General features: G+C 36.1%; 1 protein-coding gene across 5 annotated transcripts; it reads left to right on the top strand.

The window, feature by feature from the left end:
* Positions 1–4977: 4977 nt before the first annotated feature.
* On the top strand, positions 4978–19746 carry LOC111593520 (arylsulfatase B). Of its 5 annotated transcripts, none has more exons than XM_023306309.2 (6): positions 4978–4997; positions 12177–12309; positions 12365–12524; positions 12588–13073; positions 13147–13304; positions 18842–19746. In XM_023306309.2, exons 2-6 carry the CDS (start codon positions 12196–12198, stop codon positions 19610–19612), a joined length of 1689 nt encoding a protein of 562 aa, XP_023162077.1. In that variant the 5' UTR covers positions 4978–4997; positions 12177–12195; the 3' UTR covers positions 19613–19746. The 5 variants fall into 5 exon arrangements, 3 of the variants coding, with proteins under 3 accessions (XP_023162077.1, XP_023162078.1, XP_023162076.1); XM_023306310.2 differs by lacking the exon at positions 4978–4997 and adding an exon at positions 5122–5136; XM_023306308.2 differs by lacking the exon at positions 4978–4997 and adding an exon at positions 8840–8926.
* The last annotated feature ends 709 nt before the right edge of the window (positions 19747–20455 follow it).

Below are 20455 nucleotides of genomic sequence, written 5' to 3'. Positions count from 1 at the left end.
ATGTCATACAGCGCCAAACGCACACATTTTTCCTTTAATGTGCACACATACATTCAAATGCGTGTATTTCTTTTTATTCCAATAATCGAAACTGCGATTGAATTGTGCTTAAATTGTCAGCTGCTACTTAAGGGACATTATACTTGTTTTTTTTTTTTTTTGTAATTATGAAGTGGCGGTGTTGGACAGATAGGACTGGGATCAGGGTATCTCCTAGTCGGGCAACCCGAATAGAGCTCTTTTACTTCTTTTTATTGTTGTTGTGTGTATGTGTGTTTTTTTCTGTTTTTATCTGTCTTATCAATCTGTCTTATACTAGACCATAAACAATTTTCTTAACAATAATATTATATAACCGGATGGCTTGGGCTCCAATGAGATCAATCCATACCTACTTTACATATTTATCCATTTTTTGTGGGGCAGGTCTAGGAGATGAAATCTTTTAAGTCGCCTATGGTTGCTCAAGAACGTGGTCCTAATAGCCAATATATTTTCTTGGTTTTCGCTTTGAGCAGCTCTTGTTTCGATTTGATGTGCTGCTTCCAAGTTAGCCAAGTTAGTTAGAGAAAATGTAACTTGTAGTGACTTTAGAGTGTTCGCTATTATTCTCCACTTTTGAAGCCATACTTCAATAAAACCAAGTTCTTCTTGGAGTAGATTGAATGCAACTTGTGGCTCAGTGTTCGTAGCAATGATTGCGGTATCGTCAGCATATGTTGTTATCTCAACAGCGCTCCTTGTAGGTAGGTCAGCTGTGAAAATTGTACACAAAACTGGACCCAAAACACTCCCTTGCGGGACACCAGCTTCAGAAGTGTATATACTGGATGATTCGTCATGTGCTTGTACATAAGAGGATCGGTTTCCCAGGTACGATTTTATAATGGTAAAGTATGGTGCTGGCAGCTACTTCTTAACTTTGTAAAGAATGTAAAGAATGCATGCTTGTTTAATGTCTAAAAGTACAATATTGCAATATTTTTTGCATACAAATGCATCAATAATTGCACGTGTATTCCATGCCGTCTTCTAAACCCAAACTGATGTTCCGGTAAGATATCTTATCGTCCAGCACTACTGACATTCTTCTTAAAAGTATTCTTTCGAATACTTAAAAGAATATTACCAGCAAACTAATGGGACGATATGACAATCTGCAGCTGTCTGGCCTGTTGGGTTTGAGAATCATGATTACTTCCGCACATTTCCACTATCTTGGGAAGTATTCAATCTTAGCATAGCATTGTATATTTGTGTGAGCAATCGGATGCATTTTGGCGGAAGATGTCTAATGGTATTTGCACATATTTGATCATATCCTGGTGCTTTCTTCTTGCTTAGGATCTTTATTTCCTCTTCCAATTCTATACGGATCAAGATTCCTTAAATATTCTGATGTAGCTTCATTTTTTATTTCCCATAGTCTACTGTTAAAGTCCTTGACTGCCTTGTTGAATTTTCTTTTGTCGACTGAGCTTCTCGTTGTTTGTTTTTTTTCAGTTTCTTTTTCAGTGTTTTTTGCTCTAAGTTCTAGTGGCAACTAAGCTTGCCTATTTACATTCTTTTGGTGGTGGTGTGAACATGTATCCAGCAGCATGAATCGAGCTTGTGAGTGCTTCAATTGCCATTTCAACTTCATCATCTGACTTGAAACATGTTTGGTCTTCTAGCCAGTTTTTAAATCCGTTTATGTTGGTTTTTTCATTAATGATTCTATAGGACTTCTCCTTATATCACACTGTAATTCCATAGGTTTCTATAATCGGTGAGTGGTCAGAGCTCAGATCAAAGTTCTCTTCTATTTTAAAATTATTTTGAGGTAGCTGACATTAAACAATAAAATCCAACATATCTGGGATCTATGTGGATTAGTTGGCCAGTACCTTACCTATCGATAAAGTTGAGTATTTGTTGGAGGTGACACATTTGTATAATTCAGCACCAGCAATAATGCTTCACCAAGTCATTGAAACCGTGAATTGAAATTGTCTTCTTGGCATGCATATCTTGGCAATATATAAAGTGGAGTGCATACATTGTACATTGTGCATTGAATCGCAGAAAATTGCATAATATTTGTGCTGATAAAGTCTAATGCTTTGTATTTTAAAGTATTTTTTTACAATAACTGCACTTCCACCTTGTGGCCTGAAATAAGTAATATATCAATTTTGTTGACTTTAATAAATAAGGTTATTTCATTACGATGATTGGAAAGCAACCCATATGTCTATGCGGAGATCTAATTGCATAACTTATTAACAATTAAGATTATCATATTAAGTAAATTATTTGTTAGTTCAGATTGTAGTTTTTCAATACTTTCTACAGAAGAGTTTTCTTGTATGACAGGGTCACCTCGTAGTACTTGCGCATAACTTGAATTATTTGAAAATTGATTAGCAGTACTTGTTGGAATGTTTGTTGTCAATCTTGGTCGTTGATTAGCCATTGCTGTTTTGTTATTGATATATCTGTTTTTGATAGACTCTGCATCCTTTGTAGCTAGCAGCATAGCTCTCAAGGCAAATGGCACAGGTGCATCTTTCGATTTAGTACAATTGACGAATTGTTTGTAATATGTTTGTTGCAATATGCCTTTGTGTGCCCGAATTCTTGGCATCGAAAGCATTGTATCATGTAGCTCACTTTCCTTTGCAGCTTCGATTGTGCTATGGCATTCTCAATATGATTTATTTTGTAGATCTCCACTTTGTTTTTATTTGGTTCCAGATCTACGAAAAACATGGGAAGTGGCTCCTTGGTAATACGAATCTTGATGTTATGACTGCGTGACCTTACTTTTCTACTGCACGCTTTATTGCATCGATGGGTGTCGAGTGAAGCGAGTTTTTAACTACAACTCTAAATGCCCTTTCCTGTAGTCAACTCTTTTAGGCATTAGTAGTTTAACTAAGCTCCTATATTTTTCAATAGTTTTTACCAGAATGCGAATATGTCCGTCTCGCTGTGTCTTATATGTGAATTCAGTGGGGTCAATGTAGGGGTTGAGGAATTAAAGAAATCCATGTCACTCCCATTGGGAAAAAACATTGGAGATCGTTTTTCATTTTTCGCTATATTCATTTCCACTTCATCAGTTGTTGTTGCATTTGTTGCTTTATTAGTCTATTCATCTTCCTTATCTGCCAATTGGGCAAAGAGATTAGCCTGTCGAGATGTAGAAGGGCCAGTGTAGAGACTTTTCCTTCTCACAGATGGAGAGTCTTCATTTTTCCGTTTAATTGAGAGTGGAGTTGTTTGTACATTTTGCCACGCAAAATGATTGCTTTCACCAAATTCTCCTAAGGACATCATTTCGCTGCTTAAAAGCAGCCCATTTGCAGGCGCTTTTTTTTATACCCTGATCCCATTGAAAATGGGAATTCAGGGTATAATTGTTTTTTTTTTTTTTTGTAACAGGCAGAAGGAGGCGTGGCAGACTCCATAAAGTATATATATTCTTGATCAGGACGACAAGCCGATTCGATTGAGCCCTGTCCGTCCGTCTGCCGTATGTGTGAACGCGTGGATCTCAGCATCTATAAGAGCTAGAGTCTTGAAATGTTTTTGTAGGTCCGTGTATAGCACGCGCAGGTCAAGTTTGTTTCAAATATTCGATAACTATTCGCATTTAATAGTTATCGAATGAAAAATTGATTGAAATGCAGTTAATAAATTATAACTCCTACGTCTTAAGAGCTAGAGCCTCCAAATTTTGTATTTAGTTTTATGTATATTTTATGCAATTTTGATTTTTGTTGAATTTTGGAAACCGGCTCCAAATTTCCCCAAATTCTTAAAATTGAAGCTCAGTTGAAACTAGGGCCATTATCTGAAAGCATCTCAACCAAGCCAATAGGATATGTAGATCATATGCTAAAAATTTCATTAAAATCCATTAAGTAAAACAGAAGTTATTAAACAAAACGTTTGACCAATTAGCAAAAGCACATGTCAGCAGCGCCACGCGCACGCATTTTTCCTATGCGTGTGCACACATTCATTCAAATGCGAGTATTCTTTTCTATTCGAAGAATCGATATTGCGATTGCATTGTGCTGAATTATTAACTGCTACTCAATTTCAAATTTGCAACTCTTCTTGCAAGAGGTGCACTGGCTGCGTTGGTAGAGGCGGCGCTCGTTAGCGTTTGGTCTCGGGTTCAATCCTCGCGGCGACAATATTTTTTTATTGTTTTATTTTAATTATTATTTTTATTTTAATTAATTATGAAGTGGCGGTGTTAGTAGAGTTGGTGCACGTTTCGCAAACAGTCCGGGTTCGTAATCTGGTCTCGCAATGTCGTTTTTTATTTGTTTTCTGTTTTTTTTTGAATACTCTATAAAAACTACGGAAACTATAAAAAAAGTCAAAGAAGACTGCGATCAGGGTATCTCCTAGTCGGGCACGATTTTATACATAAATATATATATATATATATATATATACATAAATATATATATAGCTTTAACAGCAGCTTAATTTTCAAAGCTTATTGTAAATAAAAATATAGTAATTCACGATTTGCCACGGCCCCATTTATTGAATAAACTAAACATTTTTTATGATGAGTAGGCTGACAAGTGTTTTATTTTCATAATTTTAAATCTTTAATGTCAATAGCGGCGAAATGTTTTGAGTTCACATAAACATTCAAACCAACCAGACCCGTTAAAATATATTAACAGATGACACATATTAACTGGTTTTACGAATAAATGTTCCTCAGTTGATTGCAACAGAAGCTGTCTTTCACAATCGTACAAGTCATATGTATATTCATATCAACATTTTTATAACCGTTGGCCTTCTCAAAAGCTTTAAACGTTATGTAATTAGATTTACTACCAGCGACTGTTGTGCTTATTCGAATTGAACAGATGAAGGTGTGAAGATCAAATTGAAATAATATAATTCGTTAATACGTTAAATTGAACTGAAATAAAAAGTTGTGTTTCGTGAAATTATAAGCGTGTCGTTTCATCTTAATAGTGGGAATATTAAAATTTATATATGACTAACTATACAACTATAACAAATTTAAGATACCAAAATATTTAGCACAATTCTTTCACGAATCGTCCGGTTATACTATAAGGAGTGTATTTTATCAAGCTTGAAATTACTTTTGTACGTCAATTTTTACTCTAATTTACATTGTGAAATGTCCATCTGGGTGCCCGTCCATATAAACATAAAAACAATCATATTTAAATCAATTTATTAATAAATGAATTCAGGCGAACATGAAATCCCAAAATGTATTTAAAATAGATCTGTCTATCAACCTGCAAAATTCTAAAAAATTATTTTTTTAAGTGACAAATAGAAAGAATTTAAGAATTGAATTATATATTCGTTTTGTGTCCAGCATTCAACATCATGCATTTAACCTCAATAGTTTCCAATATCCAGAAACGTTTGATAGTTAGATAGACAAACCTGCGCCCACGGTTACTTTAAATGGAATCCTCCTTCTTATTAAAATTGTTGGTTATTGATATATTGCATAGTTACATTTTTGCCAAAATACAGAGAATATTTCTGCACAAGACAAAAAAATATCAGGCAGGGTGATACAGTATTAGAAAGTATCAGGCTGATATATTTTTATACACTGATCCCATTGACAATGGTAAATCAGGGTATAAAAGTTTTGTCCGTATGTGTGAACTCGTCGATTTGAGCATATCAATATATTTCAAATATTCGATATATATATTCAATATATATACAAATATTCGCGTGTATTGTTACCGATTAAAAACATAATCGAAATTTAATTATTAAACTAGATCCTGTACGGCTTAAGAGCTAGAGCCTCTTAATTTTATATTTCGAATTTTATAAATTTGCACACATACATTCAAATGCGTATATTCTTTTCTATTCCAAGAATCGAAATTGCTATTGCTTGATAAATTGAGATTTGCGATTTCTTTCTTAAGTAGTGCACTGATGGTGTTGGTAGAGGCGGCAAAGTCGATCGAGCCCTGTTCGTCTGTCTGTCTGTCCGTATGTGTGAACGCGTCGATCTCAGCATCTATAAAAGCTAAATACTTGACTTTTTTTGTAGGTCCATGTATAGCACGGGCATATCAAGTTTGTTTCAAATATTCGATAACTATTCGCATTTAATTATTATCGAATAAAAACATGATTGAAATGCAGTTGATAAATTATAACTCGTACATCTTAAGAGCTAGAGCCTCCAAACTTTGTATTTAGTTTTATGTATATTTTGAACTTCAAATTTGCAACTTCTTACGTGATTTTTATTATTGTTTTTTTTTTATTATGCGCAAACAATTCGGGTTCGAATACTCGATACAAACTACGGATAGGACTGGGATCAGGGTATCTCCTAGTCGGGCACCCCGACTAGAGCTTTCTTACTTGTTTTGATTATTATAATTATGATGATAAAGTTGATGCGCATTGCGTAGATAATGTGGGTTTCAACTTGATTTTTTTATTGTTTTTTGTTTTTTACTTGTTGTCTTTCTGTTAGGTTATAACAAATGAAAATTTGTCCAGACATCGTTATAAAACAACTATTATCAGATTATACAATAAAGATATCAGATTTAGATTGTATGAACGCAGCGAGCTCTTTAGCCGCAAAATCTAGAGGCTTGAAATTTTCAATGTATACTATTATTTTCCATAGCTCATTCCATTTTCTTACTATCGATCAACATCGATTTGATTTGTTTATACCCCGATCCCATTGAAAATGGGAAATGGGAAGGAGGCGTGGCAGACACCATAAATATATATATTCTTGATCAGGACGACAAGCCGAGTCAATTGAGCCCTGTCCGTTTGTCTGTCCGTCCGTCTGTCCGTATGTGTGAACGCGTCGATCTCAGCAACTATAAGAGCTAGAGACTTGAAATTTTTTGTAGGTCCGTGTATAGCACGCGCAGGTCAAGTTTGTTGTAAATATTCGATAACTATGTGCATTTAATTGTTATCGAATGAAAACATGATTGAAATGCAGTTATTAAATTATAACTCGTACGTATTAAGAGCCAGAGCCTCCAATTTCGATTTTTGGTGGATTTTGGATACCGGCTCCAAATTTCCCCAAATTCTTAAAATTTAAGTTCAGATGAAACTAGGGCCATTATCTGAAGGCGTTTGCATCTCAACCAAGCCAATAGATCGAATGCAGAAAATTTCATTGAAATCTATTAAGTAGAACAGAAGTTATTAAAGAAAACGTTTGGCCAATTAGCAAAAGCACATGTCAGCAGTGCCACGCGCACGCATTTTTCCAATGCTTGTGCACACACACATTCAAATGCGTGTATTCTTTTCTATTCCAAGAATCGAAATTGAACACTCCTTGAATTAGCAGCTGCTACTCAACTTCAAATTTGCAGTAGCTGCGCTGGTAGAGGCGGCGCTCGTAAGCGGCTAGTCTCGGGTTCAATCCGCGCAGCGATGAGACATTTTTTATGGTTTCTTTTTTAATTATAAGTGGCGGTGTTGGTAGAGTTGGTGCACGTTGCGCAAACAGTCCGGGTTCGAAACCTTCTCTCGCAATGTCGTTTTTTATTTGTTTTCTTTTTTTTTCGAATACTCGATACAAACTACGGAAAATATAAAAAAACTCATAGGACTGGGATCAGGGTATCTGGTAGTCGGGCACCCCGACTAGAGCTTTCTTACTTGTTTATACCCCGATCCCATTGAAAATGGGAAATCAGGGTATAATGTTTGTATGCAATTGTATGTAACAGGCAGAAGGATTCGTGGCAGACTCCATAAGGTATATATATTCTTAATCAGGACGACAACCCGAGTCGATTGAGCCCTGACCGTCATTCTGTCCGTCCGTCTGTCCGTATGTGTGAACGCGTGGATCTCAGCATCTATAAGAGCTAGAGACTTGAATTTTTGTAGGTCTGTTTCAAATTTCAAGTTTAAAATATTCGATAACTATTCGCATTTAATTGTTCTCGAATAAAAGCATTATTGAAGTGCAGTTAATAAATTATATCTCGGACGTCATAAGAGCTAGAGCCTCCAAATTTTGTATTTAGTTTTATGTATATTTTATGCAATTCTGATTTTTGTTGGATTTTGGATACTGGCTCCAAATTTCCCCAAATTCTTAAAATTTAAGTTTAATTGGCAAAAGGGCCGAAAATGTTATTGAAATCCATTAAGTAAAACGGAAGTATTATACAAAACGTTAGGCCAATTTGCAGAAATACATGTCATACAGCGCCAAACGCACAAATTTTCCTTTAATGTGCACACATACATTCAAGTGCGTGTATTCCTTTTTATTCCAACAATCGAAACTGCGATTTAATTGTGCTTAAATTATCAGCTGCTACTTAAGGGACATTAAATTAGGTTTTTTTTCCTTATTTTGCAATTATGAAGTGGCGGTGTAGGTAGAATTGGTGCACGTTGCGTAGACAATGTGGGTTCGAATCTTGCTGTCGTAATGTCGGTTTTTTTTTTGTTGCTTAATACTTGATACAAAACATGGAAATTTAAAAAAAACGCAGAGGACTGGGATCAGGGAATCTCCTAGTCGGGGGCACCCCAAATATAACTTTTTTGCTTGTTTTTATTGTTGTTCTTCTAAAATGAGGAAGAAGAAGTTAACCACGATTTTATACAAAAATATATATAAATTACACAATATTTATTTATACATATATACAATTTTAGCTCAGTATATCATTTAAATTTTATCTAGCTTTAACAGCACCTGAATTTTCAAAGCTTATTATAAATAAAAATATAGTAATTCCCGATTTGCCACAATTAAAATTTACTTATTACTAACTAAGCAACTATAACAAATTTAAGATACCAAAATATTTAGCACAATTCTTTCACGAATCGTCCGGTTATACTATAAGGAGTGTATTTTATCAAGCTTGAAATTACTTTTGTACGTCAATTTTTACTCTAATTTACATTGTGCAACGTCCATCTGGGTGTCCGTCCATATAATCATAAAAACAATCATATTTAAATCAATTTATTAATAAATGAATTCAGGCGAACATGAAATCCCAAAATGTATTTAAAATAGATCTGTCTATCAACCTGCAAAATTCTAAAAATTTATTTTTTTAAGTGACAAATAGAAAGAATTAAAGAATTGAATTATATATTCGTTTTGTGTCCAGCATTCAACATCATGCATTTAACCTCAATAGTATAATTTCCAATATCCAGAAACTTTTGATAGATACATAGACAATCCTGCGCCCACGGTTACTTTAAATGGAATCCTCCTTCTTAATAAAATTGTTGGTTATTGATATATTGCATAGTTACATTTTTGCCAAAATACAGAGAATATTTCTGCACAAGACAAAAAAATATCAGGCAGGGTGATACAGTATTAGAAAGTATCAGGCTGATATATTTTTATACACTGATCCCATTGACAATGGTAAATCAGGGTATAAAAGTTTTGTCCGTATGTGTGAACTCGTCGATTTGAGCATATCAATATATTTCAAATATTCGATAAATATATTCAATATATATACAAATATTCGCGTGTATTGTTATCGATTAAAAATGTAATCGAAATTTAGTTATTAAATTAGATCCTGTACGGCTTAAGAGCTAGAGCCTCTTAATTTTATATTTCGAATTTTATCCCGGCTTTATATACTGGCTCCAAATCTCTCCAAATTCTATAAATTTAAATTCAGTTGGAAATAGAGTCAATAGGTGAAAGAGTTTGCAATTCTATGAATTCAATATAATACGTAGATCATATACTGAAAATTTCATTCAAATCCGTCAAGAAAAACAGAAGTTTGGCCAATTTACAAAAGCATATGGGAAGCACACATACATTCAAATGCGTATATTCTTTTCCGTTCCAAGAATTGAAATTGCGATTGCTTGTTAAGTTTAGATTTGCGATTTCGTTCTTGTTGGTAAAGGCGGCGAAGGGACATTTTTTTGATTATTTTAATTATGTTGATAAAGTTGATGCGCATTGCGTAGATAATGAGGGCTCTAATATCAGTGTCGTCAAGTCGCTTTTTATGTTTTTTTTTACTTGTTATCTTTCCTTTAGGTTAAAACAAATGAAAATTAGTCCAGACATCGTTATAAAACAATTCTTACCAGAATATACAATAAAGTTATTTTATTTAGTTTGTGTGAACGCAGCGAACTCTTTATGCGGAAAAAATAGAGGCTTGAAATTTCTAATGTATACAATATATCAATTATTTTCCATAGCTCATTCCATTTTCTTATTATCGATCAACATCCAGAGAAGAAGTGTTATTCCATGCAGGCCAAGCGCAAACACAGTAAGCAGAAGAATATCGATAACTCAGTAGGCGTGGGGAAGGCCGGGTTAATATAGATATGATCATTTTGTTTTTTTAGATTTCAGTATCGATTTTGTAATCTAGCTTTCAGTACTGATTGAAATACAAACTTTTCTCCGGCTCCACCGCCACTTTTTATTTAATATATTAATATTTCACTGAGCCACAAGGCCAGTGATTGGAATTAATTCTCAACATAACCTACTCGCCCAATCCAAAAGCAAGAACGCAACATCGTTGGGTCGACATCATTGGACTTGCAGCAGGACAGAAAGTTGGATAGAAAGTCGGACAGAAAACGGACAGAAAGGCGGAGGACAAGACGCAGCAATATTGAAAACCATAGTTTTGAATACAACAAACACAACATTAAGATATATAAAACATATCTTATGAGTGAACGTGAATGGCATAAGCAGATGAACAGAAGAGAAAACGGACGTAAATACGGAGAAACCAGCAAGCCAACAGGAGGAAGGACAAATCGATAAGGACAAATGTATGAAAGAGAGAGAGAGAGTTGTGGAGACGGACGGAAAGAGGAGAAGATAGACGGACGGAAAGCCAGATAGACGAACAGATGCATAAGCGAGTAGAACTACGGACATATGGACGCATAAAAAAAAGCTGATCAAACAGATTGACAGACAGACGGAACGAACAAATAGAGCTACAGACAGAGGTGTAAAGACAAACGGACAGACAAAAAGACGGATGTACGGAAATTGCTACATGCTAGACAAACAAATAAGCGACACAGTCGAAATAATACTACAAGCAACAATACAATATAACAGCAATACAATATAACATTCATTCTCACCAGAAGCAAAGATAAGAGACAAAATTAATAGAGCTCAAACACGTCTATTACAAAGACATAGCGCAGACAAAAAGGACAGAACCCTCCAAGTAAGCGAAATTGTTTATTAAATTAAGCAAAAGATTGGGTAACAAGCTTACGCCCTTATATAAAGTTACGGTAGAAGCTGACCTGGTATCGACAGTCCTAATTAAGGGGAGGGAAGTCCATAAGGATCTAAAATAAACTATCCTCTCAAGTACTCTTCCACTAGGTCTTGGATTCCACTTGCAGAATGGAATTATAATTTCTGAAATTGAAACATTAATGTTGTTCATTACTCTTATAAAGATCCAAATTACAAACCCAGCAATCTTTGACTTTAATGAACTAAGCTAAATTTTAAATGAGCACTCCACAGATCTCACCATAACAGACTAATCAAAATAGCTTACATAAAAGACTTGTTAGATCATAATTAAATTAACCTAGCGTAATATGTAAGAAAATAGCCATGTAATGAAACAATACTTAACTTCGCTGGAAATAACAACGTTGCTAGCAAAAATATTACAAATTGGTCATCCATGGCACATACTTGCTGACTTTTGATGAGGACATTCTATGTAAATGGGTCCCTGTACAAAAATACAAAAACCCATACTCAGGCGTCACCCAGGCTCGGTAGTATCGGCTACCCTAAATATATATATTAATATATCACTAAGCCGCAAGACCAGTGATTGAAATGAATTCTCAACATAAGCTTCCCTGAAGTCCGCCAACCACTGGAGGAGACACAGGGGAAACAATTAACTTGCATAGGTTGCTAATAGTGGATCTATAAAATAATGGTGAATGATTTGAAAAACCTTCCTCACGGAGTTCAACTGCTCTATCAAAGGCAATTATGCAACGCATGAATAAAACCATGTTGAATAAAAAATGAAATTTGAGAACTTGGTTCCAGTTAATTTAGCTTATGTGGATATACACAAAGAATTTCTCCCAGATTCATTTTTCTTTTGTTTCAGACTGTGAAGAAACCGAATAATGAGTTTGTGGCACCTTAGTGCGTTTCTGAGTATAATTCTGTCGTTTAGCCATGTTACAGGATTAACGCATCCAACCAATCCAAATATAATCATAATACTTATAGATGATTTGGTAAGGGGATGTATAAGTTGATTATATAATATTTTACACGAGACATTTTTTTAAGGGTTTCAATGATGTAAGTTTTCACGGCTCCAATCAAATCTTAACGCCAAATATTGATGCATTTGCTTATAATGGAGTAATACTCAATCGCTATTATGTACCCAATTTATGCACACCCTCGAGAGCTGCATTGCTTACCGGAAAATACCCAATACATACGGGTAAACAAGAACATAAACATCACTTATATTCAAATAAAACGTTTGATCTGGTTTTTTGCAAAGGCATGCAACATTTTGTGCAAATACCAGACGAGCCCTGGGGCTTGCCACTAGGTCACCGTCTTATGCCCCAGCTCTTTCGTGATGCAGGATACTCTACGCAACTGATTGGCAAATGGCATTTGGGATTTTGGCGCAAGGATCAAACGCCTACATTGCGCGGATTCGACCACCACTATGGATATTATAATGGTTACATCGATTATTATGATCACACACATTATATGATGAGCAAGAACTATACTGCAGGAGTTGACTTTCGTCAAGACTTAAAACGCGGTTACTTGGAAAACGGTACTTACGCAACGGAAGCTTTTACCGCAGAAGCTGTTCGTGTTATAGAACATCATGATACTGAGCGTCCGCTTTTCATGATTTTAAGTCATTTAGCTGTGCACACTGGTAACGAAAATAACCCAATGCAAGCTCCACTCGAAGAAGTGAACAAATTTCCACACATAATTAATACGAAACGACGCACTTATGCTGGTGGGTTACGTGAGCTAAAAAATTTTTTTTATACATATACACTAATATTATAAATTTATAAAATACATTCAAGGCATGGTTTCCAGTCTGGACAAGAGTGTGGGTCAGACAATACGTGCTCTTTCAGTTAGGAGTATGTTAAACAACTCCATTGTACTGCTCTACTCAGACAATGGTGCACCCACGTTGGGCATTCACTCCAACGCGGGATCGAACCATCCTTTTCGCGGTGTAAGTATTCTTAATATAGCTTTAATAAGGCAGCCTAATAAATTAAAATGTCTTGGGCTTTACTATTGTTAGGTATGAATATATATATATATTCCTATAGATTAAGTAACGTGATCGTGTGCAGTCGATCCCGTGGGAAACAATGCTGGGGTGATCCGACAGCATACTTTGAACAGCAAGCAAGCAAGCTCTTTTCCACCGTTATGCAGGGCCCTGCGACTCAGCAAAAAGTACTCGCTAAACGTCTCGTGGAAAATAATAAAACTGAAAGTGTACATAAGATATAAGATATAACAGAAAAAGTGATCATTTGTTCATCACTTTTGCACATCCCGGACGTCTATAAGGAAATACCAAGAACTCAAAGATCAAAGATCCAAGATCAACAGCTGGCACCAGCTAAGAAGAAGCCCTGAAATCTTTTAAAGACGCAAACCCAAGCGTACCGCTGAAGATTACAGTGCATACCCTGTCGAAAAGTTGCTTAATTAGAACATAGGATTACAATTATGAGGCAAACTCTTGCGTATAGTACGAAAACCTCAGATAATATACTTTTACAGCATAGAAAAATTGTACTGTTCATATAAGCTAAGCGTCAAGAATATATATCAGCTTTAGCAAAATTTATGAGCATACTAAAGATAATATTAAGTCAAAAATTAAATGAGCGTGGGTGAATGATATAGCTTGTCGAGTAGATAACAATTAATGAGGGTAGGATTCTGTACTCTCTGGGTCGGCGAAATTAGTCATCATGTAGGCCGTTTACCGGCCTAGGAAAAATAGATGTCTGCTGTAATTGAAAACATTTAATGGAGTATATGTAGACGGCACCCCACAACCGGAAGCAAGAACACGTGGACTAAGCAGCTCGCCTCCCAAGTACTCGAATGTCGCCAAACAAGTGCAATAATGGGTTTCGTTTTGATGGAACAGAGAAGATGCTAACATTTATGAGGAGCTGATCCTTTCAAAACGGTCGGCAGAAGTGCTGCGAAGTACGAAGACAATATATGCGACATAAGAGCGAGTGGGAACCGAGGAGCAAGCCGTTTTATAAATTATCCAAGATAGCTGCAAGCAAATGAAGAGCGGTTATCAGCACCCAAAACACTTCAAAGTGTCCGCAAAGGAGCGCCACCTATAAAATTACGCCACTTATAAAATTACGCCCCTATTAAGGTATGTTGTCAGCCCGGACTCGTAATGTTGTAGTACAGCGACAGGCTGCCCGGAAACCGGAGCGACATATTTTTATACCCTGATTCCATTGAAAATGGGAAATCAGGGTATAATGGTTTTGTGCAAATGTATGTAACAGGCAGAATAAGGGGTGAGAAGCCCCATAAAGTATATATATTCTTGATCAGGACGACAAGCCGAGTTGATTGAGCCCTGTCCGTTTGTCTGTCCGTATGTCTGTCCGTATGTGTGAACGCGTGGATCTCAGCATCTATAAGAACTAGAGACTTGAAATTTTTTTTATAGGTCCGTGTATAACACGCGCAAGTCAAGTTTGTTTCAAATATTCGATACCTATTCGCATTTAATTGTTATCGAATAAAAACATTATTGAAATGCAGTAAATAAATTCCCCAAATACCAAAAGAATATATAAATCATGTGCTGAAAATTTAATTAAAATCCATTAAGTAAAACAGAAGTTATTAAACAAAACGTTTGACCAGTTTGCAAAAGCACATGTCAAACAGCGCCATGTGCACGCTTTTTTTCTTTACGTATGCACACGTACATTCAAATGCGTGTATTCATATCTATTCGAAGAATCGAAATTGCCATTGAATTGTGCTTGAATTATCAGCTGCTACTTATGTGTGTACACATCACAAACGTAACCTTGTTGATCCGGCTCGAAGAACCAAAAAATGTGAATACATCACAAACCAAAAACTGTGAATACAAATAACTGTGGTGGTGTTCAGTTGTGTAATGATCTTTATTCGTCTGAGCAAGAGTTCTTATACCCTGGCTCATGCGTATTTCATCTCTTAACCTAAGTACATTATGTAATGAGTTCTGCGGTTGAGTGGAGCTCCAAGCGGGGGACATACTATGCTCTCCCGCTATATAGCTTCATATATATAGCTTGTATATACTTATATGCATATGGCATAAGCATTAGGCAAGCGGCATAGACCTTAGGCAATTATTAATAAATGGCCTACGACCATTTTGGCTTCTCCCTTAAGGCATGACTTCAGGTAATTCAGCTTCCTTGTGTCGCTGATATCTCTCCTGTTGTGAATCACCGCAGAGAATAACTCGAAGAACGTCGGCCACTCTTTGGGACTTCCATTGAAGTGAGGAAGATCCACTTTCGGTAGCTGTGGAACGTCTTCTTGTGTATTTTGCAAGTCAGCTACTCTTCTGTTTAGTTTTTTTTTGTGAGTATGCTGACATTGCATTCCAGCTCATCTATCTCATCGATGTCGAAGACAAATTTTTCGTATTTTGCCTCTAAATCCGTGAGCGTTGACTGGACTTTGTTCCCCAGGAAAATCAACTTGTCTTTATAGTCAAGGATTTTTTCCTGGCTGCTGAGCTCTAGATTGGCATACACTTCTTGCATGTGTTGCCTTACTTTTAGAGCTCGTTTGTCCACAAGGTCAACCACCACATCCATTGGGCTCGAGCTTCGTTGGGAAAATATTATTTCCTGCTGCCTGTGTTGTGCCTTGGATGTCTTTGGTTGGATGGATGCTGTTTCGTCGGTGTCTATGGCGGTGATCGATGACACCGATTTTGACCAATATTAAATGATTGGCAGTAAACTCTGCTGCCAATCTATCAATGGCTGGTAACGCATCCTTGTTTGTGATGCTCTGCCGGATCTTGTCATAGATCTCTGATTGCTTTTTGAGCAACTCCAGAGTTTTTGCCGACAGCATTTTGATTGTGTCTTTTCCGTGAGAAAATTTGATCTTAATTTACCCTTTGGCTTGACCAGTTGGAGGTGTTTTTGTTTTGATCGCCTGGTTGATCGTGCTCTGTCTCTACTCACAGCTTGAATTGGCAAGCCAAAAGGTATTTTGTAGTATGTATTGTTATTACGTCTATTTTCCCTATTCGATCATCGCGGTGATCTTCCTACCTATTCGTTGTACGGCTTTACGGGCCACACTACTATCGGGCAGAAAAGGTTCCGTTCGGTTTAACAATATTTTAATTATATTTAAATAAAATTTTTGTTCGTCTCGGAAGAATTTCCTTGTTACATCAGCTGGTCGTCGCCGATTGTCTCACTGATGCTCCCTCGTATGTGCAAAAGACGGCTCACACTTGTCTTCCAAACGTAACCTTGTAGATCAAAATGTCACAAACGAAGCCTTGTGGAGTTTACTCAAAGGACCAAAAAATCACAAACGTAGCCTTGTGGCTCCGGCTTGAAGGACCAAAAAATGTGTACCCATCACAAACGAAGCCTTGTGGATTCGGCTCGAAGGACCAAAAAGTGTGTACACATCACAAACGTAGCCTTGTGGATCCGACTCGAAGGACCAAAAAGTGTGTACACATCACAAACGTAGCCTTGTGGATCCGACTCGAAGGACCAAAAAATGTGAATACAAATAACTGTGGTGATGTTCAGTTGTGTAATGATTTATTCGTCTGAGCAATAGTTCTTATACCCTGGCTCATGCGTATTTCATCTCTTAGCCTAAGTACATTATGTAATGAGTTCTGCGGTTGAGTGGAGCTCCAAGCGGGAGACGTACTATGATCTCCCGCTATGTAGCTTTTTATATATAGCTTGTATATACTTATATGCATATGGCATAAACATTAGGCAAGCGGCATAGACCTTAGGCAAAGTGCGTACGCGGCATCTCCCACGCTGCTGGTCAGACCACACTTAAGTGGCTGATCATATTCCCATTGTTTATCTTAGCGCTCGCCCTATGTTTATGCTTAGGGACAAATGTCACTATATGCGTATTTAGTATACACTATCATACGTTAGGCATATGACGCATTTATATGTAGAATACTCTACATTGCTTCGGGTCTTATTAATATGTTATTAAATATACTACAGTATGTTCATGCCTGAACAACTTATCTTTCAAATTTACAACTTCTTGTGTAAGCAGTGACAATGTTGGTTCGAACCTCGCTGTCGTAATGTCAGTTCTTATTTGTTTTTTATTGTTAAATACTCGATACAATCTATGGAAAATATTAAAAAGTACAGATAGGACTGGGATCACGGTATCTCCTAGTCGGGCACCCCGACGAGATCTTTTTTTACTTGTTTATTGGTTCATTTAGTGCTTGTAGCAGAAAGTAAAAGTGGTTGTTGCTTTGTCGCTGACCAGAGTCTTGTTTTAATACTGGACGGCTTTGGCAACATGGTCTCGCCGGCACTGCTTTATTTAGTTTCATTAGCTTAGTATTATCCTTAAGACAGCAAATATCCCTTTTAATGTACGTTCTTCGATTATCTTCGATAGGCTTGAAAAAAGACATAATCGTCATTATGAGTCCACGAATTTGGGACACATCACTGCCGTTCTCGAAAATTACATAACTTCTCAGTTTGGTTTGGAAATAGAATACAACAGCTTAAAGATTTGATGCTTGTAATATCTCAAGCATTTCTTCAACTGAATCGCCTTTTGTTGTCACATCATTCATGGTTTTGGACCAAAATTGATATGACAACAACTCATCCATAGCTAGTTGAGTCTCGTCGTAAAATGCATTGAAGAATCAAGCATACACATAGATTTTCCCAATATTACCTGTAAGTAAATTCCTACATGTTCTAGCGTTTATCTCGAAGACGTCCTCCCCTTAAAGCGTTGTCCGATTCTCTTTCCATCCACAGCCAAAAACAATCCAGATCATATGAGTTTTCTGTATAACTAGTTATCCAGGTGAATCAAAATTAACTATCCCACTCCAAATTCTGCAGAATTCCAACAACTTTAGCTGCCTTAATGACGATTGAATTGTTTCTTTGTGGATTCAATTTTACTAACGGTAATTCAAATTTGGATGGGATATCTATAGAAATGGAAACAAATTTTGTTTGTTTTTCAATGTCCAAATCGTCCCATGGTCGCCCCACTGTCGACATAGCATTACTTTTGAGCTTTAAGACAGTACCCAAAGCTGCATGCACTTGATCAGCACTAGAAGTTTAAAACAGTTTTGAACAAAAAGAAAAAGAATGAAAGATTAAAGTAGGGAGCGCAGTAAAATTTTTATATATCTTAGCTTATATTTATATATGAATGCACTATCCCTGAAGGTATATATATTCTTTATGAGGATTAAAATTCCATTTAACCATATCCTTCAGCTTCCGTGATCTCATTAAATACAAAAAATAAACACTTGAATAATAACTCTTAGCTCAGGGAGTCTTAAAGGGAAGTCTCCTGGATGTTACTAGAGCACTCTTACTTGTTATTGATGCATGACGGAAATTATATTTCATCTGAAAAAATAGCGGTGTAAATAGTTCTTTGAGAGAATGTGATAATAATTTTGAATTCTTTCTTTAACAGCAAAAAGAATCTCCGTGGGAGGGTGGCCTACGATCGGCAGGGGCTATATGGAGTCCACTATTAAAAAATCGTAATTACGTTTCAAACCAGATTATTCACGCAATAGATTGGTTACCGACATTGGCAGCTGCTGCTGGTATAGTGCTACCAAAAAATCTTCATTTGGATGGTGTTAATATGTGGCCCACGCTTAAGGACAATTTAGAGCCTCAATCTAGATCACTCCTGCACGTCCTAGATGATGTCTTTGGTTATTCTTCATTTATGCAAGATAATCTGAAGTACGTCAATGGCAGCCGTTTTGAAGGGCGTTTTGACAGTTGGCTGGGAGATTTGTATGCCGGCGAAGATGATCCACTTGTTGCAGACTACGAGAAGCTGGTTATTTCCTCTGATGTGAATCAGGTGTTGGACACTGACACTTTGACTGAAGGTCGCATCCAGTACCTCCGTGGACTTGCAACTAATAGCTGTCCCAGCAACAAGGAGGACCACAAGCAATCTATTTATCGGTGTCAACCGCTTAAAGCCCCATGTTACTTTGATTTGGATAATGATCCATGCGAACGGTATAATCTGGCAAATCTGTATCCATCAAAATTACAGTTACTAGAAAATAAAGTAAATAACTTCAGATTAAGTGCTATCAAAAGTTCTCGAATCCCGATACCCGATTTGCGGGCAAATCCCGCTCTTCATGGAGACTACTGGGAGTGGTGGAATGATACAGTGACTGAAAAGGTTACCAATGGAGCTGTGAATTTAAAATGAAATGTTGTAAATATTTGACAAAATTGTATCTTTTTTTTAATAACGGGTACAGTTTCAATTTTTAAGTGACTCAACCAAAAAGATTTCAATTCATATTCTCTATATTCTAAATCGCAACGTGTTTGTTAGCAAACATTTCACTTTATAAGTCATTAATTTAAAATGTTTTCTTTTTCATATGAATAAGCAATACAGTGAGAATTTTATATATGATTTGAACATTATACATTTATTAAATAATACAGTAAATATTTAAAATAACAATCAAACTTTTGATATCTAAGATTTACGAGCATAAACCTGTTTCTAACTGTCCTTGTTTTTTGGGTTGCAACTATTGATCTCATGCACAAGTCATCACATTTCAACAGTTTACATTGTGAGTGAAGTCATACAATAAACAAGTAAGAAAGCTTTAGTCGGGGTGTCCGACTAGGAGTATTAGAATTAATTAAAAAAAAAAAAACAAATAAAAAACGACATTACGACACCAAGATTCAAACCTTCATTGCCTACGCAACAAACATATACTCTACCAAAAAAAAAAAAAAAAAAAAAAAAAAAAAAAAAAAAAAAAACTCGTCCCTAAAAATTTGAAAATTTCAAGAGAAGTTAACAATTCAAGAACAATTGAATCGCAATTTCGATTCTTTGAATAGAAAAGTATATGTATAAAAAAAAAAGTAAAAGTATATGTTTAAGTGTATGTGTGTGGAAAAATTCGTGCGGTTGGCGCCAAACGTTTTGTTTAATAACTTCTGTTTTACTTAATAGATTTTAATGAAATCTTCAGCATATGATCTACATATTCTATTCGCTTTGTAAAAATGCAAACACCTTTAT

The sequence above is a fragment of the Drosophila hydei genome, unplaced genomic scaffold (assembly GCF_003285905.1).
Source record: "Drosophila hydei strain 15085-1641.00,03,60 unplaced genomic scaffold, DhydRS2 tig00000001-arrow-pilon, whole genome shotgun sequence".
NCBI classification, from domain to species: Eukaryota; Metazoa; Arthropoda; class Insecta; order Diptera; family Drosophilidae; genus Drosophila; species Drosophila hydei.
The sequence above is the reverse complement of the archived record's forward strand: the minus strand, read 5'-3'. Positions and strand labels throughout refer to the sequence as shown.

Bases quoted from the DNA above. Each gene is read 5' to 3' on its own strand.
- LOC111593520 (XM_023306309.2), top strand. From the start codon at position 12,196: ATGAGTTTGTGGCACCTTAGTGCGTTTCTGAGTATAATTCTGTCGTTT. The intron at 12,310-12,364 runs GTAAGGGGATGT...CATTTTTTTAAG, and splicing joins TAATACTTATAGATGATTTG to GGTTTCAATGATGTAAGTTT. The intron at 13,074-13,146 runs GTGGGTTACGTG...AATACATTCAAG, and splicing joins GAAACGACGCACTTATGCTG to GCATGGTTTCCAGTCTGGAC.